We start from the raw sequence: 24,242 nt of genomic DNA, 5'->3' as shown, positions 1-24,242 counted from the left end.
GGAAGGGAAATGGGAATAGGCATGGGACGAGACGTATGTATGTATGTAGATGTAGGAACGGGCATTGGAATCGGAATGAAATCGGAATCGCTGGACTGCACCGATCGGGGCGGTAACAGCAGTTTAAATGGCAACTAATCTCAAAAGGCAGCACTCCACCTCCTGGCAATGTCGTGTCAGTCCGAAGCACAGCGAAGCAAGCACAATGCTGGCCATGGCCACGTTTAGATAGCCATGTGGAGGGGTTTGCATAATGAATGAGACTCCAGCCAACAGCTACAACAGGGGAGCCGCTGCAGCACCCGGAGTGGGGTTCACAATTTTGGGTTTCGCGGCGCAAGACAATGAAATCAAACGACAAAACGAAAATGCGTTCAATTACAGCTGCTGAATTTTAACGAAAGCCAAGCAACTGCACTTGCAATTGTTGTGCATTTGCGGCAAGCAGTTGGGTGAAGGATGATGCCACTGCCATCTACAGAGAGTAGTCCTTAGGACAGCCACACATCCGGAGAGGCAAAAGTCGCATGGGCTCTGTGATGGGCACCCGGCAAAGGCAACAAGTCATTATTGTAACTATGTTAATACCCTCTAACTGCACACATTGCATTGCAACAGAGCTACCGCAGTAGCAGCTGCCAGAATGTACGGGCTCCAAGGATTGGACAGAAGTGGCAGCCACAAGAGGAGCGACTGCTTGGCAGCCCCTAAGCCCGGAAGTCTCTCAACTTGCGTATAATTTGTTTATGAGCTTCACACACGCCTCTGTTGCGGATGCGGAAGCTGACAGAATCTGAGCAAGGAAACTTTTTGATCATTACACATTCCATGTGGCTTTTGGGGCTTTTGACACAACCAATGGGTGGACATTTATGGGCATAATCAGAATGCAAATGAAATTCAACTATTCAATTAAATGTGACAAAATGCAAGCTAATACTTCTGTTGTCTTGGGTATTTGAAAGAAAAGCAGAATGAAGCCTGTGGGAAGCCCATTCTAAACGTAAATTTTACGCTGGATAGCTCAGAAGTCGCGAACAAATATCAGAACTTGTGGCATGTGAATGAGCAGGCCATATTCAGTCCTAGTAGAAGTCAAAGTTAACCAGCTAAGGATAATACACAACACAAATCATATTGTGTTTGGGCTACATAAGAGCAAATTATTCGGGTAAAAATCGAAATTAAAATCTACATTCGAAATGATTATAAAAGGGAACATAGAAACAAATAACTAAGACGGTGTGTAATCGGTAATAGGATTGAGTTATTTAATGCTCCACGTTTCTCTGTTCTTCTGTTCTTTTAGTAAGGATATGCAAACACACACACGAGTAAAAACTTCTTGGATCGCCCTGTAAAATGATGTGACGCTCTCCGTTAGATGGGCAGGGGGAAACGACACTTCATACAGACTTGCCACTACGAATCACAAGCAGTCACAATTTCAACACATTCCGGCTCAAATTTGAACCACTGAATAAAAAATGGCCATTCTTAACGGACAGCGTACATCTTTTGACGGGGTAAGTTGAAGACATAAGCAATAGTGGCTGATGTAGAGTTAACATTATTTTTCTATTTCCATTTACAGCTTCTCTTTCTCACACAACTTTGTCTTATTGAAAGACTTTCACACGATTTAAATATTGTTATGCTATTTGCAATTAATTAATAAATATAATGACACAAGTGACAATATTGTTTTGATATCGAATGTAGTGTTGGGCAGCACAGCAACAGTGCTGTGCAATGCAAAAGTAGACGCATGTCAGCTGGCAGCTGGCAGCTGGCAGCTGGCAGCCTGGAAATAAATAAATTGTGACAACCAGCATTGAGATTTCTGTTCATGAATAATGCAAACGTATCTATAGATAATCCTTAATGCTTGAGCACCAATTTTATGAGTGTGTGCTAGCGTGTGATTAAAAAGAGCAACAATTTACATTCAAATTGCGCTTTGCAGCATGGACATGCCATTGATCTCTATAATGAGGCACGTATTACCAAAGCAAAAGTTCAACCCACACACACACACACACACACAGGCATGTGTATGTGTGTATATATTATGGCAATTTTCAATTTGTGTGTGCATTTAAAATGCAATTTTCCCTGGTAAAGTGAGTGCGGAGACGAGGGGCTCAATAAAATTTAAGTGATTTATTTATACGCATTGTTGTTGGCACTGTGGCGTGTCCCGGGTAGATGCGGCGCCATGTGGGCGCGATTTCCTCTGTGTTGCACCAAACTCTTAATAAAAACAATTAAGCCAAATTGGCCGCAATTGTAGGTACAAATGAAATAATATAAAATATAAAAAATTTAAATTTCCATGCAGCCGCCAGTCAAGACAGTTTTGGGTAGAGACAGGCGGTAAGCCAGAGAGTTTCAACGCGCACTTTAAATAAGTTGATGATCAAGAGAGAGAGAGAGAGAGAGAGAGAGAGAGCATAAAAGATGATGATGATGATGATGATGCTAAGAACTGCACACTTAAGTGCAAATGCAGTCGAGTGTCGCCTTCATCATAATCATCATCATCATCGGCGCTGCATCAGGCGCATCAGCAGGCAAAGCTGGCAGTGGAAAAAATAGCAAATGCAAAGTAAGCACACGCATTCACACACCCATACACACATGCACACACAGTCTATGTGTATGTGTGCATGGGCAATCCATGAACAAATGATAAGCAGCAAAGTCGAACCGACATCAATGCCGCTGCGATTTGCGTTCCTCGTTTTCTGAGCTTCTTTTTTTCTTCGATTTTTTCCTTATACCCTGTACTTGTCTTCTATTATTTGTTTCATCAAGTTGGGTATCCTTTGGTCGAGCCGGCAAACTGGTTGTCTTTTAGTATGCAAAAAACTATTCAAGTCTAATGGCACGAGAGAGAATAATGACGCACAATACACTTCGACAGTTTAAGCGGATTCACATGATTACAACGGGAGACGATCTGAAGAGTCGCATCAGAGTGGAAGAGTGGAGAGAGTGAGAGAGTGCAAGAGTGCAAGAGTGGAGAACGGAGAACGGAGACCCGTGGAAAGGGAGAGAAAAGAGACGGTGACGACCCTGCATTGCCAGTAAGTAATGATGTCTGTCGATGTTTGCTGAAACTTGTTAACCATTTGAAGGCGACAAATGCCATGCCCATTTTATCAAGTTATAACAGTGGGCCACATGGCACATAGACCCGCCAAGCAGCTGGTCTCTGACAGCCATTCCGCATCCATTCTCTGACTTGGCCCAGTGTGCGCGGCTAGGTCAAGCACTTGACTTCATTTGGGGGGTGAGCAGAGTGCTCTGTCCACTGCACCAGGTTGGTGCACTTTAAAACAACTTTTTGGGCAAAACAAATTGCTAAAGATAATGGATTAAGGCTTAAGGATTCAGGATTCAGGGGAGGCCAAAGCCAGAGGGTTAGGCTCCTCAGAACTTGGTCGATGCAGCGCCGGGCAGCTACTCAAATTCACAGTTTTAAATGAGGATGTCTGGTGGGAGACTGGCGAATACTTATGCAAAAATTATCATAGCTAAGCCATTCAGCATTAGCTGCACAAAATCATATTTGAGCGAAATTTTCTTTAGCTTCTTTTGAGGTTTAACATCAAGTCGTAGCTGCCTGCCTCTGATTGTTTTCCTCGAAATTTCGCTGTTATCACCAGCGAGTCCCATTTTCCAGTCTATTTCATGGTTTTATGTCCTTTCTTTTTGTACTTTTAATGACAGGGATCGCATTTGTGCAAAAGCATTTGGGCAGCAAAACATAGTGTCAATGGAAATCGAATGAAGATTGCAGAAATCTATTTAAAAATGCATGGCGTGTGCAGACACTGGCCGAGTGGCCGTGTGGCATGTGCAGCAATCATAATGGATAGAATATGTGGCAGGGACTCTGATATTTTCCCCATTCCCATTCAGATTCCGGCTTATGATTTTATAATTCAATTATTATTCAAATCATATAATTTCATCTTGATGGCACGCACAGCACGAAAAAGTGTCAAGCGGTGGCTGTTGCTCTGGTGGCAGCCACCAGCCAGCAGTCAGCAGGCGGCATGTAATAATCTGATTACGTATACGCGACCACCACAGGCGGCAGGCACATCACTTGTACTGGGTGCAAATCCAATTTCATGCTTGTGGCAGGCACAAGGACATCAGGACATCAGGAAACAGGGACAACGGGAGCACAGGGAGCACAGGGGAACATCACCGGAGTAGACAACAACAATAATGACAACGAAGACTGCCTGCTGTGGAGGACGAAGAATATGTCACGCTCGCCTCTACAATGAAATTTGTTTGCTTCATTCCTTCATTATTTTCTTTTCGTTCGTTTTTTCTCTGTGCTGTGTGTTTGCCTGTGCCATTGTCTCTTCCTCTGGCTTATTCTTCATTTGTCGTCGCTTGCATTTATATTATTTTGCATATTAATATTGTTAAAAGCGAGCCAAGGAGACGCGGCAAGCTCCACAAAATTAGCCAGCCATTCATGCCGCCTCGTTGTGGTTAGGCGAAGGACAGATTGGCGACGTCTGGCAGCGGGAGGCCATATCAATTCAGCTACCGGAAGGCACGCAGCTACCAGCAGCAACAAGAGCAACAACAACCACGACAGCAGTGGCAGTGTCAGTGGCACAAAAGAATGTGGCAAGCTGTGGGGCTGCGGGAGTTCGAAAATCGTAAACATGTCCGACCCAAGGGGTGCGGAGTGGCATGGAGTGGAGCGGAGAGGACATGCAAACATATCGCATGAATAAGGTAGTTATATAATATGACTATATATCCAGGTTGTTTATGTGTGCGTCTCTGTGTGTATGCACTTATTAATGCGTATTCATTGTCACATCCGGCGCGAGGAAATTATATTCCCCAACGGTCTGCTACCCAATCATCGACCGTGCCTTGCCTCCGCCTCCGCCTCCGCCTCCGCGACTGCCTTGCCTTTGCGGACCAGACGTTTTCTTTTGTCGATTTAATTGAAATAATTGCAAAAATGCAAATTGAATGGACAACAGTTGACACAGGATATTAACCATGGACGGACGATGGATGGCCCGGCGACGACGACTCCCGCTGCGGCTCCGGATGCAGCTCCGACTCCTCCTCCAGCTCCAGCTCCAGCTTCAGCTCCGACTCCTGCTCCCTTAATGAGCTAACGAATGGCACTGGATAATTGGATAAAGACCGCACATGCAGCTGGGCATGCACCAGGCAAAGGATCAACGTTACATATGCAAACGAAATTCATGTTAATCGTAGTCGAATTTTCCTGTGTAAGTGCTGTGGCAGCCATAATTTCCATGATATTGAGACCATTTTTGGTAGTGCTATAAATTAATGTTTTAGCTGCCGATATATTGAAATTCCTTCATATCCATCAATAGAGTTGGCAGCCAAGCTGCATGCTGCTGTGTAGCCTCATCTTGACCACTTCAGAGATTCCATTTAGCACCTCGGGTCGGCTGTAATGAGGCCACGAGGCGCACGCGTTGCATTGCCAACATTTGCCACATTGTGCGTTGGTTCGTTGGTTCATTGGTTCGTGTGTTGGGCAGCTCGGTAGTTTGAAGCCAGAGGGCGGATATGCGGATGTACAGATGGTTCGAGTGTGCGGATGTGGCGGCTGTTCAGTGGCGAACTCCACCGCTCCCACCGCTCCCACCGCTCCCGCTCTAAACCGGCTACTCATCATCAATGTTGTCGATGTCGAGGATGATAATGATAATGATAATGATGATGATGGTGTTTGGTTTTGCTGCCTCTGTCTGGGCAACTTCCGTTGCGTTGCAATGGTGAACAACAACCATCCAACTTTGGTCTGGTTTTGTGTGGCCCCAAACCCGGTCTCTGTCTCTGCCTGTGTCCTGCGTGTGAGTGTCTGTGCGACGCATCCTGGCCGCAGGTTGTACCATAATTGTGTTGATTAGCTAATTAGATGTAATTTCGCGGCCGGAAATTGGCAGTGGCTGCAGAGCCAGCGCCAGACCCATTAGGGCGACAATTCCTGGTACTCCGTCCCCGAATAGGTTGCTCCTTTAATGCTAATTTTTAAGTGCAATCGCCACAGTAGTAGCAGCAGCAGCAGCAGCACCCGCAAACACCGGGCATAATCTTTGCCATGAATATGTTTGTTTAGAGCAGTCATGTCTCGCCCTTGAAGGGTTCCGCTCCATCAGATTCAACTCTACTTTGCCTTCTGCCCCGCCCGTTTGCTGACGTAAAAGTCGCGCCATAAAAATTCATTGGCATACGAGAGCCAACGTATTGCCACACTGCCACCGCCAGTGCCCTCTGGCTATAGCTGTGGCAGTGTCACTGCCTCTGCCCGTGGCTGTGGCTGTTTCAGTGGCAGTGGCAATTGCCGAAAGTAGTCCAGACGAGACGCCATCGCCACTGACTGAGCTGCAAAAAGCCACTGTTGGTGCGCTGCCGGCTGGGTAACGGATCTGAAAGTTGAGCTCAGCCCCCCAACCCCTACCACAAGCCATAACATTGGACGAGCACCCTAAGCGCAAATCATTTACAAGCCGATTAGCGATGCAGCGGAAGCAGGGAAGGGAGCGGGAATTACAACTAAACTTCTGCTGCAATGCTTTTAGCTGCCAATTGGCTTATTGGTTATATTTTGTTTTCCTTTTTAGATTGGTTTTCTAACAAGGAATTTAATGACTGTAAATATTTTTGTTTTTATTTATTCAAACTCCAAAATTGTATACTTTATACATTCCCTAAATACATCTAAGAATCAACTACACTCAACCATAGCTTTTGGTAATGTCAAAAACTATAGAAGAGCTTTTCAATTTAGTTTCTTTTGGGTAACTGAAGCTCTCCACATTGTAATCTCTGACGCTTTAAACAATTATCTTCAGTAATTCATAACAGCTCCTTAGTTCTTAGATCTTATGCAAAAACTTATGGAACGCTGCATCGATAACGCTGTTCCTCAAACACGATTGATACTTTCATTTTATGCACTGCAAACCTCTGATCAAAAGTGATGGTAAAAAGTAACCTCTGATGTGCGTAGAAAAAGGTTAATTCCATCGATTTGTTGCCCTTTTTACTGGTCAAAAACTTTATCCTCGTTGTTCATCGTCCGAGCAGGCCCAGCCATGAATGATGCATAAAAACCAAAAATAGGAAACATTTTATAAAAGGAATTGCATAAAGTTTTTCGTCTTTCTTTTTCTCTACTAAACAGCGCAGCGTATTAAAGACGAACGAGAGGGGGGATGGAGTGGGGATTGGGGCTGAATGGGGTTTGGGGATGGTCTTCTGGCGAAAGGGATGTATCGTTTCAGACGCTGACTGCGACATCGGAGGCAATGAGCTTAAGTTCAATACATTTACTTGAATTTTGCAGCGAAACGACAAGGACGAAGACGATGTCGTTGACTACTTGGCAGGGCAAGGATGAGCATTAGAGTGGGGGGGGGGGGGGGGGAGGGGTGAGGGCAGGCCACGGGAAGCCGGCAACGTTGCGCCCATTACAGACAGTTTTTGTGGCGAGAAATTTCAAAAAGCTCAAATGTGCGAGGCGATAAGCAAAGCAGCATAGAGATTGGAATGGAGCTGAAGCAATGGCGATGGCGATGGCAATGGGTTCTCTTCAGTTCAGAGAGTGTTTGCTAAAGTGTGGGTGGAGCAGAGTGGGGCAGCACTTACATGTAACCAGTCGATGGCGACAACGGCAGCCGCAAATGTTGCAAGGATGTGCCAGCAAGAAGCACACACAAAATTGATGTCTATGTGTGTGTGTGTGTGTGTGTGTGGGGGCAAAGAGGGAAATGTCCCCCCGTTGTGGTGGTGGCTGCGGCTTGGGTGGTGGGTTGATTCGCTTGCGCAAGTTTTGGTTTTCCAAAATTTATCGCTTTTAGATAAAACGTTTTGCGTTTTTACGATACGAGCAGCGAACACTTTGCCCAACTATCCAACACCCCCAGCCACGAGCCTGGATGGGTTTTGCCATGAGATGCGATGGGTTGGACAAAGGATGGGGCATGAAGCTGTAGCAGTGTCCTCTGCTTCTAGGGGGGGATTATGAAGTAATTTAATTAAAACATTTTGGCCCCGCAAATAAATCCAACATTATTTATTTGTGTATAGCTGGCACCCAGTGTGATGATTGGAAGTTTACCATGAGAATTTCTTTAAATATTCCTTGGCTTTTCCTGCGACCACTTGGCGCGACTATGCTGTAGATGCTCCAGGGCAAACACCAGAACCGCAAAGAGATTGGACCACAGGATGAGCCAGAAGAGTGCCGCCAGCTCCCGCATGGAGAGCACATTGCGATGCGCAGTGGCCGATTGCTCCTCCTCGGTGTCGGTGAGCCGTGGATCGCCATCGAGGCCATCCAGTGTGCTGTACGATGTGGACGAGATCCGGGCCACACTCTCATCGGTCTCATCCACAGCGCTGACATACTGGCGCGTCCAGTGCTCGAGAAATCCATGGCCATGAGCGTGTTGGATCTGGCCATTGAGCACACCCACCAGATGCGAGTGACGCCGCACATAGAAGGCCAGCTGCTGCGTGTAGATGCGCTCCCGCACCAGATGCAGCCGTCGACTCATCGGATGCACCTTGCGGAAGTAGCCAAAGTACTCGTAGGGCGTGAGGGTGGCCAGCCGGGCGGAGGAGCCGCTGCTCTGGGCCAGCGACAGAAAGGACTGCAACTCGCTGCCCCTCAGATAGACCAACTGCTCGGGCCGCAGCTCGGGCAGGCTGTCCAGAATGCGTGCGGCATTCACCTCCATCAGCTGTATGGTGAAACGCTGGGCGAGCACATCGGCAATTGTCTGTGGAGGATTCCGTTGCGTATCCTGCCGCAGCAACTGGTACATGCCCGACTGGTACGCACTGCGCAGCACCAGAGTGGAGAAGAGCCAAGTGAGCAGCAGCAGGCGGCCAGGCACTCGTCGTGGCATATGCCAGTCGGGCAGATTGCCGCCCAGGGTGAGCACCAGCAGCTGATAGTAGGGCTGCTGTGGCAGCTGATGCTTCCAGCGTCGATCGATGGCGAGGAGCAGCAGACAGCCGAGGGCCAGGACCCAGCCAATGGCCTGCCACACCAGCGGATGGAAGGGAAAGGCCAACTTCTCGTAGGCCGAGTAAGCGCTCTGCAGATTCGTCACCAACATGATGTGGCTCATGAAGTAGTAGGTGGACTGTGAGTAGGGAATCTCACTGCCAGCGCTGGGCTTAAAGTGGAATCCACCCAACGAGAAGTCCGCATGTTGGCCAAAGATCTGCAAAAGGGGATAAACATTACGACTGAAGGCTGCCAGACTTAAGGTTGAGTCCTGACCTCATTGAACACCCAGCCGGACTCATTGAAGGTGGCCAGCACCTCCTCCTTGTTCATCCAGTAGAGGCCCACGCTGAAATTGAGATTCTCGGCCATGAACTGCAGCAGGGCGCCTTCGATGCCGACGAAGCCATTGCCGCCGCTGATCTCTCGCCGCAGCACCAAGTACGGCATATCCTGCCAGGTGGCGCAGGTCAGCACACAGCCATAGAAGTTGCCCAGCTTGGGGGGAAAGTACTCAGAGCTGGCCCAGCGCCCAGCCGCCAGCTCATAGCGATTCACGATGCTCGCACGGATCACCTGACAGCCGTGCACCGCACTGAAGGGAAAGTAGCTTACCATGAGGATAGATCCGGCGGGAGTGCGCAGCACCAGACCCACATTGAGCACGCTGAGGCGCCAGAGCAGCTGCAGGGCCGCTTGCACCTGCTCCTCGTAGGCGTGCGTCGGGCCCGACATGTGGATGAGAGTGTGCGACAGATCCTGGGTGGCACGCAGCTTGCCGTACAGCTGCTGGAGCGCCTGCAGATCGTTGACCAACAGCAGGACAGCGTGCACATACGGCTTGTACTCCATGGGCTGCTGCGAGGAGATGCGGCGCGGCGGCGTCGAGGATGGCAGCTCCTGCAGCACCTCTGTTAGCAGCGCCTCAAGGTATGGACGCGCTGCCTCAACGCTCACCTGCAGGTGTATATATAGTGTGCCTCTGGCCGACATCTCTGAGCGGTGCACCACCTGGGCCAGTGCCGCAGCTAACACAGATTCAGGCGATGCACTGGTGACTGCAATCCAGGCAGACAGCGCCAAACATTGAAGGCACTGAAACTGCATGGCTGCTCCGACCGACGACTGCTTGAGGAGTGTTTTTTTTCGATTTTTACTTGGACTGCTGCCTGCTGCCATTACCCCGGGGGAAATCTTTGGAATGGCTCACAATAATCACGAGTTAATCATGTCAAATTATTGAACAAACCCCCAAGAGGCCTCCCCTTCATTACAGATGTATCAAAGATTGGTTTAGGGTGGAGTTTATGGAGTAATTCCTCGGCTCTTGAGGCGTCTCCCCCTCGCTTTGCTGTGGGAGGCGTTTGGCCGAGAGTTGCTCGAAACATGATAAAACCTGTAACTAGAATTCCAAATTTTAGGGCCAGCAACTTGGGCCTTTGCTGTCACAGCTGGCACTTCCACAGTATGCCACATTGCCAGAGTCAAGTAGAGTCTATTTAAAACAAAACAATATTTATACCTTGCACTTTACACACTTAAAATTATTATTGTTGTATTATTAATTTTAATCTAATAATATTAATTGGTTGTCCTTTGTTTGTTGTTGTCTTTTATAGATGTCACAAATGCCATCAAGTACGAATAGTGTTCGGCGTGAGTATCCCAGTCGATGTCTCTTCATGTGAATCCAACTAATTAGGCTCTCCCTTCGATACATTGCAGAGACCAGAGCCAGCCAGTTGCGGGCCTTCAAAATTAACCAATTGGTGAGTTGGAACCTTACAGGGAGGGCTGGGGATGGGGTTTTGATTCATTTACAAATAAATCTTCCACAGGCGACGAATCATGAGAGCTCTGCGTCGGCAACTCCTGCTCGATCGCGGATGTCGTCGCCTCGTGGCACTACAGGAGAGTCCTGTGCCACACGCATTGACTCAATGCCCAAGCCAGTATTGGACTCCTCCTCGTGCCAGAGTCAGAACCCTGCCCAAGAGCCCAAGACAGATGCAGACAAGCCAGCATCCAAGAGCAGCCCGGCTGAGCAGCCGTTCCGGAGTCTCGCATGGAAGAAGGACCCTGCCATTGAGCGACAATTCAATATGCTGAAATGCATTCAATCGGAGTTTGTGCAAACATTGGAGTTTCTGGAACCGCACGAGTCCCGGTTGCTGGGCAGCTACAAATTTCTGCCCCTCGCTATCAATGACAGAAGCAAGTGGCTGGTCAAAAAAGTTGATTCGATACTGAGTTTGCGTGAGTTTCGATTGGTAGATTCCGAGCCCAAGCTTCTAAACTTCTTTTCTTTTGTGGTCAGACACGGAAAGTGTGCAGGATCTGAAGAATCGCTGCCAGGCTGCCATTGAAGCGGGCTTCATGTTGCTCTACGAACAACTGGAGGGCGTTCAGTTGGCCAACGATGAGTTCGCTGCATCCCAGCAGAAACATAAGCTTCTGGGCCAGATGAAATGTTTACTGGTAGGGCAAGCACCGACTGAGCTCCGTGTTTTGGCTCAGAGCTCAACGCTCTCACTCTCTCTGCATCTCCTCCACAGAGCCGACAAATGGACACCATCGTGGAGAACATCGATCTGGTGTGTGGAGTAACCCTCGGGCAACAGTATGCGTTCAGGCAGCACTTGTACCGCGAGATAGACAAGCTGCACAAACAAAAGGAGCTCACGGAGGCACAGATCCTATGTATTACCAAGAGTCACAGCGAGCAGATGAATCGCCTGCAGCTGGAGCTCGAGGATAAGCTGAAGGCGCAGCAGGAAAGGATGGAGGAGCAGCAGCAGGAAAAGCTAAAGGAGCCGCAGCAAAGGGTGCAGGAGGTGCTGTGTGACTGTCAGGCACAACGGGACGAGCACGAAAATCAGCTAAAAATACTGAATGCATCCCTAAAGAGTAAGAACAGCACCATCGAATCGGTAGTGGCTGAATCGAAAAAGCAAATGGCACTGTAAGTGGTCAGAGCTATTACCCCCGTTGAACTATGACCCCATTTTGGCTATCCCCAAACAGCAATGCGCATCTGGAGCAGCTATTGGCGAAGGCGACTGCTGAGCTGCTGGACTCACGGAAAGATCTCGACAATAGCAAGGAGCTCATCGCGTTACTGGATCGGGATCTAAAGGAGGAGCGCGAATATTCAGCGACTGTCAGGGCAGCTAAGCCTCAGCAGCCCAAGTACTTCAGTGTGCAGCAGATTCTCTCCGATCTGAAGAATGTCCAGACGCAGCTGGACAAGTACCAGAAGCTGGCGGGCGAGCTGAGGGTAAAGACGAAGGCCGACCAACTGAAGATATCCAGCTACACCGAAGAAATCAAAAGCTATCGGTGGAAGGCTGCTGAAAAACAAGAAGCTTATCGCAAAATTGTCTTGGAAGCAGCGGCCAAGGAAGAGCAGTTGAAGCAGGTACATCCATGAAAATAAACACTTTTTTCCCCTTTGTTTTCACTACCTTTGCCGATGCGTCTCCAGCTGAAAATGAAGGAGCAGCAGCTGTCCTATGGCTATGAGAAAATGATCAAACATGAACAGCAAATCCGACGCCTGGAGCGGTTCAAAAAACATTCCGTTAGGGAAAGTGCACGAATCGCAATGGAAAGGGTCAAGCAGCAGGAAGCCCAGCGGGATGGGCAACACAAAATTGAAAAACTAACCCAGGAGCTGTAAGTACTCCAAGTTGATCGCTCTACGAATTGTATTCTATATTCCCATAATCCCATTTGCAGTCAGCAATTTGTAGATTTTATTCTTTACAAGGGTAAAGCTCCAGCTGTAATTGAAGGTCTCATTGGTGTGTGCAGCAGCTGCAGTTGCATACATCAAAAGAAACTGGATCCGCAGACACGTAAGGAGATTCTGGCACAAATTGAAGCATCGCATGGCATCTCCTTCATCAGGTGCTGCACGACCAACAGCAGCAGCACCAGCGAATATGCTTTGCCAGCCTGTACAGAGATTCCAGATTCCGCAAGAGATTAGCCAAGAGCTTTTCCCTGTATAATCCTCGGCAATGCAATTCTCTGCACACTGAATTCAGAGTTCTTCAGACATTATTCGACACATTCTTAAATTGTCTAAATTTCTTGTTATATAATTGCTTATTTTCTTGTTTTACAATAAATATTCGTGCCACTTGGGTCTAAAGATTTCGTTGTGGATTTAGAGCAGAGCGTCGGCAGCGTCGTGTGCAGTGTGCAGCGTGCAGCGCAGTCGGCCCACGCACAGCGTAAAAGCTTCGTGTGGCTTCGGCCCACCCACAGCGAACAGCCGCAGCATGTTCGCTGCCGCTGCGGCCACACGAAGCTTTTACGTATGCTTGGCTAACGCAGCGGCAGAGAAGCAAGAAACGTTTTTGACTTCGTCTCTGTTGTGTGGGTGTGTGTGCATGCACTGCACACGTTCACTGCTTGCCAACAGCTGATTTAGAGCTTCTTTCTGTAGTGGGAAAAAAGTAAGCACATGATTTGTTTGTTTTAATTAATAATTGTTGGGTTTTTGTTTTTATTTTGAAATAGCAAAAGTCTAATCATCAATATTATCCGTATCATCATCATCATCATCGAAGTTAAAGTAATCGAGTTCATTGTCATCCTGTTCCTTTCTGCCAGAGGTGTCCATGCCCTCATCATCGTTGTTGTTGTTGCTCGACTCTTGGCTCTCCTTTATATCTAGATTCGGTTCTGGGTCTGCCGCTGCCTCCGCTTGATCCTCCTCCTCCTCCTCAAAGAGTCCACGCTCGGCGGCGCCCAGCTCATAGACGGGCCCCTCGTCCGACGCATACTTGGGCTTGGCTTCCTTTAAGACTGCTGTCTTCCTGCCCAGCACCGGTGGCTGGACCTCTACGCGTGTCTGGTTGGTATGGTGACTGAGCATGGTCTTGTAGAGATGTGGAAAGCGTCGCTGGAACTCGATTTTGATGCGCAACAAACGCTCCAGCATATCGGGTGTGAGTAGACTTCGCTGATGCGCTAGCTGTGGCATGATGTGCGTATCCCGGCGACGCCGTCCATCGTTATCCTTAAGGTATGCCGCATAGCTGCCGCCTCCAGTGTACAAAGCATGGTGGGGATCGTACGCTTTGTGGGTCCAGGGATCATCGGGATGAGATATTGGCAGCAGGCCCATATACGGCTGCAATATCCCCTCTTTGAAACTGTATTTTGAGCCCAAAACTGGATCGGACTCTGACTCAGTCTCTGACTCTGATTCAGATGCGGTTGATGCTGATGATTGACTGAAGATGAACGATGGACGATAGACGATGGTGTGTGGATACCATGAAAATGAAGAAGGGATGCATGAAATGATTAGTGGATTCGAGTGATAAGTGGACTATGTGGGAAGATGTCTTATATATGTATGGCCGACACCCTGCCGTGCCTAATGTAAGCTATGATTATGGTTAAATTGGTTAGGAATATAATGCTCTTATAATGGAATGCTCTTGCTGATGCTCTGTGGCTTCTGCTGCCTGCGACGCACGCGCTTGCGCTTCAAGACGCTGCTGCTCGGGCGCTTGGATTGCACTAACTTGACGCCTGTTCCTGAGGCAGAGTTCTGCCTTTCGCGCTGCACCTGCAGTTGGAGCAGATCGTTGAGAACGTCCACCAGTTGATCCAGTTTACTGCCACTGATTCTGGCGACATGTCGCGAGCCGCCTGCTGCCTCCGGCACCGGCACCGGCTTCAATCTGGTGGTTAGCTTTGCCTGCCGCGTAGCTCGCTGCCAGCCATTGTCGCTCCGATTGTGTGCCCTGCCCCTTCTTTGGCCACTGCTCACAGTGCTGCGGCGACGCACAAACTTTCCCCGCATCGCATATGGACTGGGTGTTGTGGCAATGGCGGCGACACTGGCATCGAAATCATCGTCATCAAGTGCCGCATTCAGAAGCGCCGCCTGCTGCTTGACGCTGACGGAGGAATAGGTGGAGGAGCGCTTGGCCTTGTTCTCCGAATTGGACTGAAAGTCGGCATAGGAGGCGTCTTCGGTAGAGCCATTCGGCTCATAGTTGTCAGCTGCCTTGGGCAGCTCCAGGTCCTGGCCTTCGGCATACTGGCGCTCGTGCGACTTTGTCAGATATTCGGTGTCATAGCCACGATTCGCCAGCAGTCGCTGCCAGGTCTTCTCGTCCTCGTACTCCATATGGGACATGGCCAGATCCGAGGCGGAGGCAGTCACACCATCAAGGCTCTCATCCGTCTTGCCCATGGCATTCGCATGCAACAGCTTGCCTGGAGATTGCCTTGGAGTGGGACTGGTGGCAGTGGTGGCGGTACTGGTGCGGGGGCTAGTGCTGCTGCTAGTGCTGCTGCTGCTGCTGGCTTCTGTGGTGGTTGCCTGTGCACCGCTTGCTGTGGTGCTCACCGGACTATCCTCAACCTTCTTCTCTAATTTTGCTACCTTCTTCTCCTGCTCCAACTTTGAGACAGCCAAATTCGTTTTCAGCTTTAAATATTTCTCCGTAAGCTGCGCCAGTTCCGTCTTTAGCTCCGCGATGAAGCTGTGCAGGTGGACGAGTTCCTCCTGTGGATCCTCCGTTTGATTTGCAAGTGTTTCGTTTCCTGGATGCGAAGCAGCAACCGCTGAATCCTGTTGCATTTGATCCGCATCCGCATCAGGTGCATCCTTGGCTGCCACACTTTTGGCTGTTGTCTCCGTTGTGCTCGTCACCTGTGGCGTGTAGCTCTGCTCTGGCTGATGATGAGGATGATGGTGATGGTTGTGTTGCCGATGTGGGTGCTGCTGCTGTAGCTCCTCCTCCTCCTGCTCCTGCTGAACACCTTCGGCATAGTCATCGCCGCCAATCTCCAGCGGCTCTCGACTGGCCCTCTCTAGGGCCTCGCGTATGGATGCGGCATTGTAGCGCATCAGCGCCTCTGCAGGATCCTCATCCGGACTGAGTGTGATCTCCTTCAGCCCCATCTTGTACTCCCGGCGCAGTGCGTTCAGCGAACTCTCATCGATCGTCTCCAGGGTGCCGTATTCGGCATCGCGTCGATGGCGACCGCTTCGCCCGCGACTGATGCTGCTGCGACAGCGACAGCGACAGCCCTGAATGGCATCTGCACCGCCAGCACCGCTGCATTGGCACCCCCTGCCGCAGCGGCAATGGGAACTGGCACAGCCGCAACCCAAAGATCTCTGAAAGATGGCTAACCTTTTGTGTAGTCGCTGTGTTGGCGTCAATTGTGGGGTCGTCTGGTTAATACTTCGCTCCTCCTGCTCCTGCTGCTGCACTCCGTTGGGATTGCCGGGATTTATTGTCTGAAATGCGTCGCCTGTTTAATGACATGAGGAGGACCACGGAGAGAGAGACCAAACCAAAAGAGAGGCGAATGAATCTTATGAAATGGTTCAAATGGAGGCAACTACGTGTCTACGTGTAATCGTGGGTGTGGCGTGGGTGTGTGGGTGCTTTGTGTGGTGGATTTTGGTTTCATTAGATCTCATCTTACCCTCGCCATTGTCTGATGCTGTCGCAGCATCTCGTCGACCTCCTCATTGCCCAGGGCAGCCCGATAGCCGCCGCTAGAGTACCCTCCGCTCGAATGTCCGCCGCTGGAGTACCCTCCGCTCGAATGACCTCCGCTGGAGTACCCTCCGCTGGAGTAGCCGCCGCTTGAATAGCCACCGCCTCCGTAAGCATTCGATCCGTAGCCGCCGCCACCGTAGCTAGTGCCATAGCTGGGCTGTGGCCGTTGCTGCTGCTGCTGCACGGCATAGTAGTTGATCACTGTGGGCGATCCCTGGCCATGCTTGGACTTCTTGCGCTTGTTGCCACCCAGGCCCAGCATGTCGACTCCTACAGATGACAAAGTTGGGTCACGTTCACGCTCACGATTACGGAATACGCCAAAGAGATTACCTTTGTGGCGTGCCTGACCAGGTACCTCCGGCATCTGTGGCTCTGCCTCGCCCAGCATCGCTTCACCCTCTTCTCCTGCGTCACCTTGGGGCTCACCCCATTGACGGGCTGAGTCCAGCTGCTGCATTTGCATGGGATCCATTGTCATTTGTCTTTGCTGCTGCATCATCATTGGGTTCTGTTGGATTTTGGCCTCTTGCTTCTCCGCTTCCCACTGCCTCTGCTGCTGCATCATCATGGGATTCTGTTGGATTTTGGCCTCCTGTTTCTCCGCTTCCCACTGCCTTTGCTGCTGCTGCATTTTGGCCTCGTTTTGCTGCTGCTGGATCATCATAGGATTCTGCTGCATTTTGGCATCATTTTGCTCAGCCTCCCACTGTCTTTGCTGCTGCAGTTTGGCCTCTTTTTGCTCCGCTTCCCACTGCCTTTGCTGCATTTGCATCATGGGATTCTGTTGCATTTGTGGCGGCTCCATTGCCATCTGTCGCTGCTGCATCATCATGGGCTGCTGCTCGATTCGCATGGGTTCTTGCATCATCGGTTGGTGCTGCTGCTGCTGCTGCTGCTCCATTCGCTGCTGCATGTGCATCATGGGCTGCTGTTGCATTTGCGCATGCTCCGCCATCATTTGTCGCTGCTGCTGTTGCTCCACTTCCCACTGCCTCTGCTGCATCATCATGGGATTCTGCTGAATTTTGGCCTCTTTTTGCACGGCTTCCCACTGCCTCTGCTGCATCATCATGGGAATCTGCTGAATTTTGGCCTCTTTTTGCTCGGCTTCCCACTGCCTCTGCTGCTGCTGGATCATCATGGGCCGCTGTTCCGCCATCATCTGTCTCTGCTGTTGCATTTTCGCTTCGTTTTGCTCGGCTTCCCATTGCCTCTGCTGCTCCTGCTGCATCATCATCATGGGATTCTGTTGCATTTTAGCCTCCTGTTTCTCGGCTTCCCACTGCCTCTGTTGCATCTGAGGCATGGGCTGCTGCTGCATCATCATTGGTTGCTGCTGCATCTGTCGCTCCTGCTGTTGTGGCTTATCTCCAGTTGCGCGGTAGGCAGCATAGATCTTGTCCTCTTTGTTTTTCTCTGCCGTTTGCTGCTCTGTTGCCATGCGATAGGCATAGGCCATGATCTTCACAATATCCTCCTTGGACATGGACGCATCCGCGGGCATGGTCTGGCGCTTGAAGGCGGCATGATTGGCTCGCGACTTCCGCTGCGCCTCCTTGTGCAGCAGACGACGGACGTAGTCGTCGCGCAGCGCCTGCTCAATGTCTGCTCGTGTGATCTTGTGAACGGGAGTGCGACTCAGGGGATAGCTGATCTTGAAGGGGGAGCCGCTTGTGCTGCTGCCCCTGCTGGAGGCGGCGCTTGAGCGCATCTCCCTGGCCACGCGCTCAATCTGCTGCAGCATTTTGAGCTCAGCAATCACTTGGCGCTCGAACGCTCTCAGCTTTGCCTCAACGCGCAGATCCTCAAGCGGCTTGGACTCTCCCTCATCGCCTTGACGGTTCATGGGCATGCGAAACCAGAGCAGCGGCACACGCTCCTTCTCATCCAGATTGTTCTCTTGCGAGTAGGCGGCCTCCTCGGGCCTCACACGAATCTCGGATATGTCTGAGGCCTGGCCCTCAGAGCCGGGCGCAGGACTGGCGGGCGGTGCTCCCGGCCACATCTGTCGCAGATTGCTGAAGAAATCCACGCCGCTGGGCATCTGGGGCAGACTCTGTTGAGCCTGACCCAACATTTGGTTCATATCAAAGTTGCTGGGGTTGAGGAACGCAAAGGGATTCGGAGCTGCCACCGGGGCATTTGGTTCATCGGCTGGCTTGTCTGCTGGAGGGGCAGGCTCTGCTGGTGCTGGCGGCAGAGCAGCGGGCGGCGGTGGAGGAGCGGCACCCAGGATGTTCTCGAAACCGAATTGCGGCATTGTTGGCATCGGTGGCAGCTGCATGTTGGTAAGTGCCTGGCCTACATTGGGGGCCATCTGTCCGAGGTTAAAGTTATCCGGATTGAAGTTTGCGGGATTCATCAAGCCTTGGGCAAAGTTTGCGTTGGGCATTTGGGCGAGGAACTGGCCGAACGGGTTCGTTGGTGGTGGGGCATCCTGGCGGGGAACACGCGTCTTGGCCGTGGGATCATCCGCCAGCACTAGGACCACCTTTGAGGCCGCCGCCGTGGGCTGGAGAGAATCGGGCACGGCGCCGAGGATCGTGGGTGCCGGAAAGAGTGCTCCCCACCGCAAAAGGCTGCCCAGTGCGGGGAAGAGCATGTAGAAAGCATCTAGGGAGGGCACGCCGCTGCGCAAGGGTGTGATGGGCGGCATCTGGCCAAGGATCTGTACAGGAGCGGGAGTGTAAAAAATCACCCACAAACACTCCCATTTGGAATACTCACCGTTTCCTCAGTGGGCATTCGTGGCTTGGTGTCGGCGGTGCCATTGTTGGGGTTTTCCTGCTCGCCAGCATCCCCCGTCGTGACTGTGGCTTGTGGGGCCGTCTCCTGGCCAAGGACCACCAGCGCCAGGCATGGCGCCAGTAACAACAGGCACTGCAATCTCATTTCGGACAAGTATCGCTCTTGGAATGAAGATCGATCGATATACGCCGGAGCTCGTTCGCCGACTGACTGCTGCAGCTCTCACGACACTGGCCCAAATAGATTTTTTGCACCCACGGCGACCAGTGGGGTGGACCGGCAAACTGTTGACGTTGGCAAATTCGTGACCCGCCGGTCGGTGGTGGTTTTTCTGCATTTTGCACGCACCGCGCGAACAGAACATCGTTTCCGTATGTGTGTGCCCCCGATCTGTGGCCCCTTCCACAGCAGCAAGCAAAAAACCTTGCTCAAAGTTCCACAGAATCAGCGTAAATGATGCACTGTAAACAATACGTCGCCGTCCAGGGGCGGGGTGCCGCGAACGGGTGGAGGTCATCGTAAGGCCTTACCTTAAGTAAGAATTTGAAATTACTTCAAAATATGATTAACCACTCCATGCGTACTTACATTTCATAATTTATGCACTACCCTGGGCCCAAAGAAGTCCGTCCCTGGTAAGTGGTGGGCAGCGGTGTGCCCTTCATAGCTTCTTGGAGTTTATTCTGCTCCGAGAAATTCTTGCAGCGTTGCCGCCCCGATCGAAATGTGTGTCACCATTGCGGAGATCAAATGGCTGAGATCAGCTCGTTTCTGCTTTTCTGCTTGTCCAGACACGAGAAACAAAAGAAAAGACTGTTTTTTTTTGTTCTGGGACAGCAGCAGCGGGTGCTGCTGTGGTTTCGTCTGCAGTCAGCGGAAAAGACACACACACATACACCCGAATAACTGCACCGCAGTACAGCAACCTTTAGAATTTGACTGCTGATGTACATTTATCATGCCAAGCCACAGATAATATTGTGAAATTACTCATGGTCAAAACTATGAAAAATCAAAGAAGCCCGCTGCATTCCGTTAGTTGATGACGCGGGGTGGGGGTGCTGGTAACGCAGTTATTTAGAGACGATCAGCGTATCGATCTATCGGCTCATCAGCAGAGCAAGCGTTTTCCAGTACTGACCATTAGAAACGGGAAGAGTGCTGTTTGCCAGCACTGACCGAAGCTTCGCTGTAAATAACTGAATATAAAAATGTAAACAAAACTATTTTAATTTCATTTAAAAGGCATTTATAAGTGCCAGCGTAGTAGGTGGTGGCGAAGATTCTTCCGATCGACCCACACATGTTGTAAAAACATATAGTTTGAGTAAATAATATACATTTAATGCTAATTTATAATGCATTTGCAGATGCCTGCGATATTGGAGACAGACGGTCAACACGCAACATTACAATAACGACTCTCGTTAAGCGAAACATGCAACAGACGGAACAAAAAATGCCATCCAAACAGACGACAGTTGCAAAGGAGCCACCCGGGAATCATGTTGCCGGGCGCCGTACACAATGTGAGCCTCGTCTACGCCATTGTGTGGGCCATTGACCATTACTATGGGCAGTCGACAAGCACGGCCCTGGCCCTCGTGCAGTTCGCCACAAGCGCGGGCAGTCGGGGCTATCACAACGATCTGATTGACGCGACCTTGGACCGAGCCTCGGGTGCGGGTAAAATTCAGTTTCTCCTCGAGGATGAGCGCATGGACATGACGGAGAACCTCGACGAATTGCCACCGCCCAGTGGGGTGACGGGGCGACAGAGTGCCATCTGGTTTTTGGACAGCCTGCGTGCCTACATCCGACTGGAGCGTTATCTCCTGCAGCCGGGCAGCGCGTACAAGCGCAACGGCTACTACATCATAGTCTACACGGGCAGGGAGGCGCAGCCGCTGGAAACCATCAAGATCATGTTCCGGCGTCTGCTCAACATCTACGTGCTTAACGTGAATGTTGTCCTGACGCGACGCGGCACTGTCCAAATGTACACATACTATCCGTACGGACCGCATCGCTGCCAGTCGTCGCTGCCCGTGTACTATGGCTCCTTTCAGGGCGTGCCCTCCACTGCGAACTTTGGACTCAGGCGGCAGCTGTTTCCCAGCAAACTGACGAACATGCATGGCTGTGAACTGATCGCAGTGACCTTTGAGCATCGGCCTTATGTGCGCATCGATGACGATGCCAATTCGCCCAACGGTCGCCGTCTGCACGGCATCGAGGGAATGATCTTCAACTCACTGGCGGAACGCATGAATTTCACCATCAATCTGGTGGAGCGTCAGGACAAAGATCGTGGACAAATAATGCCCAATGGCAGCGTCACGGGCATACTCAAAATGGTAAAGAGATCTGCACTTTTCCTTAACTTTAAGACGATAATTTTAAATGCTCTTTGCAGATACTGGAGGGCGAAGCCAACATCACATTCGTGTGCTTCATGTACAGCAAGGAACGTGCCGATGTGATGCTGCCGAGCATTTCCTATACGAATTTTCCCATTGTGCTGGTGATACCGGGCGGCGGAACAATGAAGCCGCTGGAGCGACTCATGAAACCATTTGGCTACATCATCTGGTCCTGTCTGATTGTAAGTTTGCTGATCGGTCTCAGCCTGATTGCCGTGCTGCAGCTGATGCCGGTGCCGGCGCTGCGGGAGCTGGTTCTGGGGAGAAGCAATCGATTGCCGTGTCTGGGCCTGTGGTACAGCCTTCTCGGCGGCTTGGCGCTGCACACGCCGCGGCGTAACTTTTCACGCTACCTGCTGGTCATGTGGCTGCTCCAGACGCTGGTGCTGCGTGCCGCCTACACGGGCCAGCTTTATTTGATCCTGCAGGATGCTCAGGTGCGCACACCGCTGCAGTCGTTGGCGGAGGTGGTGGCCAAGGGCTATGAGTTCTACATGCTGCCAGCGCTGAGGGGCGTATTCCGCGACTCGCTGCTCAGCTCAAACGTTCGTTTGTTACGGAGCCACGAGGCGTCGCTGCTGCGACTGCGCGACGAGGATGATCCGGGGATAGCCGTGCCGCTACTGCAGCCCACCGTCTACGAGTTTGACTATCTATCCGGCCCGACCAGGCGACGTCTGACCGTGCTGCCCGGTGCCCTAATGACTGCCCCACTGACGCTCTACATGCGGCCGCACTCGTACCTAAAGCGTCGCATCGATCGCCTGCTCATGGCCATGATGTCGTCGGGCATTATCTATCGCTATCGCCGCATTTATCTCGATCGCATCGAGCGCATGGCCAAGCGCCGCAGCGCGGAGCCTCAGCCCCTCACCATTGCGCAGCTGAGCGGCATCTTTTTCTGCCTAATGGTTCTCCAGCTGCTCGCTGGCATGGTCTTTGTACTGGAGCGTCTGGCACTGAGGCATTCCCGTTTCCGCCGAGCTCTGGATGTTGCCAATCGTTATGTAGCTTAAGCTTTGCACGATTATGTATTAAAATAAGACAAAATTGTTTCGCTACAACCTTTCCATTATCAAAGCCAAGCGACGCCAGCGTGGCCGCCGGCTGAGCAGCTCCAGGCCGAACACACAAGTGGCCACAGCCAAGGCGCCGCAAAGGCACTTCAGAGCGGCCACAATGAAGCCCATGGACTCGGCAAAGCCCGCCCGCACATCCACAGTCGAGGCCAGAAGCCTGGCCCTGCGCGAACCCTTGCCATCCGTTGTGGTCGGCAGATTGGCCCAGGCGAGGCGCTGCGAATGATGCTGGAAGAGGCCAAAGCTGCGCATGTTGAACAGCAAATTATTGACAATTTCCAGGAAGTAGGAGTCGCGCGGAAAGTAGATGCACAGCATGTTGTCAAGGATCTTCTCTGCTAGTATGACAAAGCGCTGGCGCCGCTCCTTGTGCTGCGTGAGGTGGTAAGCGAGGAAGGTGACGCTGGTGAAGGCGCCCGTGAGCGGTGGCTCCTCGAGCAGTGCATCGAATATGTCCACCGGCTGGCCGGGTCTGACCTGTATGAGCCCGTCGAATGCCTGCACCTTCAGCGCCATGCGGTGTGTGGCATGATCCGTGATGATACCAAATCCTGCGCGCACCATCTGCTCAAAGGTGTGCGGCATGGGCTTGGACGGTGAATTGTGCAGAAAGTTAAACACGGAACCCTCGTAGCAGGCGCGCACAACGAAGGTCCAGAGCAGCCAGCCGGCCACCACCGGAGCGGGCAGACGGCAGTAGCGCCGCAGGCCACGATGCACCAGGGCCAGGCCGCCCAGCAGCAGCCAAGTGTAGCGCTCGAAGGGGAACAGCATGATCTCGTAGTTGCTGTACCTGCCGCGCGCTTTCAGGACAATCACGTATGCAATCTGGCTGTACGGCCATGTGGCGGTGAGATGTGCCTGCCGCTCCGGCGTGCAGGCGGCCGAGCCCAATGTGAGATTTGCCCGACGATCTAAGAGCATGCGATAGGCGCCGGTCATGGTGCCATTTAGGTAGCTGGAGCCACCAACCAGCTCGGGCGGTTCGTTGGGCAACAGCTGAATGGTAAAGTTCATTCTGCTCGCCATTATCCTCAGCAGCAATCCATCGAGGCCATCGACTTGATCTACGCCCCGAGGCTGCTCCCAGTGTAGGTTCATGTACGGCGCTATTGGCCACACAATCACGCTCAGCGGACAGCCATGCATGTTACTCAGTCGATAGGGGAACATCTCGCGTAGACGCCACTCCCGTTGGGGCAGCTCCACGGGCTCAGTGTTGGCACAGCTGCCGGCTGTGTATGGCAGAAAGGCAAATGGCTGCAGCGTCGATCTCTCCATGTGGGCCAGCAGCAGCAGCACATTCAAGTTGTACAAACGATGCAGAAAGTGGGCAAATATCTGGGACATGCCGCTCCGCTGCACACTCACCTCCGGCTGCGATGTGAGCCACACA

General features: G+C 51.3%; 5 protein-coding genes and 1 long non-coding RNA gene across 22 annotated transcripts; 3 read left to right on the top strand and 3 right to left on the bottom strand.

Annotated features, from left to right (window-relative positions):
- The first annotated feature begins 1,171 nt into the window (after positions 1-1,171).
- LOC117581369 lies at positions 1,172-1,653 on the top strand. The gene is made up of 3 exons (XR_004573649.1): positions 1,172-1,242; positions 1,310-1,526; positions 1,595-1,653. It is a non-coding gene; the product is annotated as an uncharacterized LOC117581369 (long non-coding RNA).
- Positions 1,654-8,165: 6,512 nt separating this feature from the next.
- On the bottom strand, positions 8,166-10,228 carry LOC117580883. The gene is made up of 2 exons (XM_034267635.1): positions 9,326-10,228; positions 8,166-9,266 (listed from the first exon to the last, which is right to left on the bottom strand). Exons 1-2 carry the CDS (start codon positions 10,226-10,228, stop codon positions 8,166-8,168), a joined length of 2,004 nt encoding a protein of 667 aa, XP_034123526.1.
- A 407-nt stretch (positions 10,229-10,635) lies between these two features.
- On the top strand, positions 10,636-13,168 carry LOC117581513 (myosin-14-like). Its single transcript, XM_034268805.1, has 8 exons — positions 10,636-10,705; positions 10,775-10,818; positions 10,888-11,305; positions 11,367-11,527; positions 11,605-12,011; positions 12,074-12,467; positions 12,534-12,724; positions 12,788-13,168. Exons 1-8 carry the CDS (start codon positions 10,669-10,671, stop codon positions 13,038-13,040), a joined length of 1,905 nt encoding a protein of 634 aa, XP_034124696.1. The 5' UTR covers positions 10,636-10,668; the 3' UTR covers positions 13,041-13,168.
- A 392-nt stretch (positions 13,169-13,560) lies between these two features.
- On the bottom strand, positions 13,561-19,588 carry LOC117581510 (defective chorion-1 protein, FC125 isoform). 17 transcript variants are annotated; one of them, XM_034268803.1, is made up of 8 exons: positions 19,324-19,570; positions 17,759-19,264; positions 17,595-17,647; positions 17,271-17,318; positions 16,927-17,156; positions 16,517-16,863; positions 16,219-16,325; positions 13,561-14,295 (listed from the first exon to the last, which is right to left on the bottom strand). In XM_034268803.1, the coding sequence occupies exons 1-8, from the start codon at positions 19,486-19,488 to the stop codon at positions 13,584-13,586; spliced, it is 3,168 nt and encodes a 1,055-aa protein (XP_034124694.1). In that variant the 5' UTR covers positions 19,489-19,570; the 3' UTR covers positions 13,561-13,583. The 17 variants fall into 17 exon arrangements, 15 of the variants coding, with proteins under 15 accessions (XP_034124694.1, XP_034124692.1, XP_034124691.1 ...); XM_034268801.1 differs by having other exon boundaries at positions 16,927-17,238; positions 17,287-17,318; XM_034268800.1 differs by having other exon boundaries at positions 17,595-19,264.
- Positions 19,589-20,458: 870 nt separating this feature from the next.
- Positions 20,459-22,783, top strand: LOC117581514. The gene is made up of 3 exons (XM_034268806.1): positions 20,459-20,557; positions 20,715-21,701; positions 21,761-22,783. Exons 2-3 carry the CDS (start codon positions 20,850-20,852, stop codon positions 22,781-22,783), a joined length of 1,875 nt encoding a protein of 624 aa, XP_034124697.1. The 5' UTR covers positions 20,459-20,557; positions 20,715-20,849.
- Positions 22,784-22,816: 33 nt separating this feature from the next.
- LOC117581515 lies at positions 22,817-24,236 on the bottom strand. The gene has a single exon (XM_034268807.1). The coding sequence runs from the start codon at positions 24,194-24,196 to the stop codon at positions 22,826-22,828; it is 1,371 nt and encodes a 456-aa protein (XP_034124698.1). The 5' UTR covers positions 24,197-24,236; the 3' UTR covers positions 22,817-22,825.
- Positions 24,237-24,242: the final 6 nt, after the last annotated feature.

The sequence above is a fragment of the Drosophila guanche genome, unplaced genomic scaffold, assembly GCF_900245975.1.
Source record: "Drosophila guanche unplaced genomic scaffold, DGUA_6, whole genome shotgun sequence".
In the NCBI taxonomy this organism is placed as follows: domain Eukaryota; kingdom Metazoa; phylum Arthropoda; class Insecta; order Diptera; family Drosophilidae; genus Drosophila; species Drosophila guanche.
The sequence above is the reverse complement of the archived record's forward strand: the minus strand, read 5'-3'. Positions and strand labels throughout refer to the sequence as shown.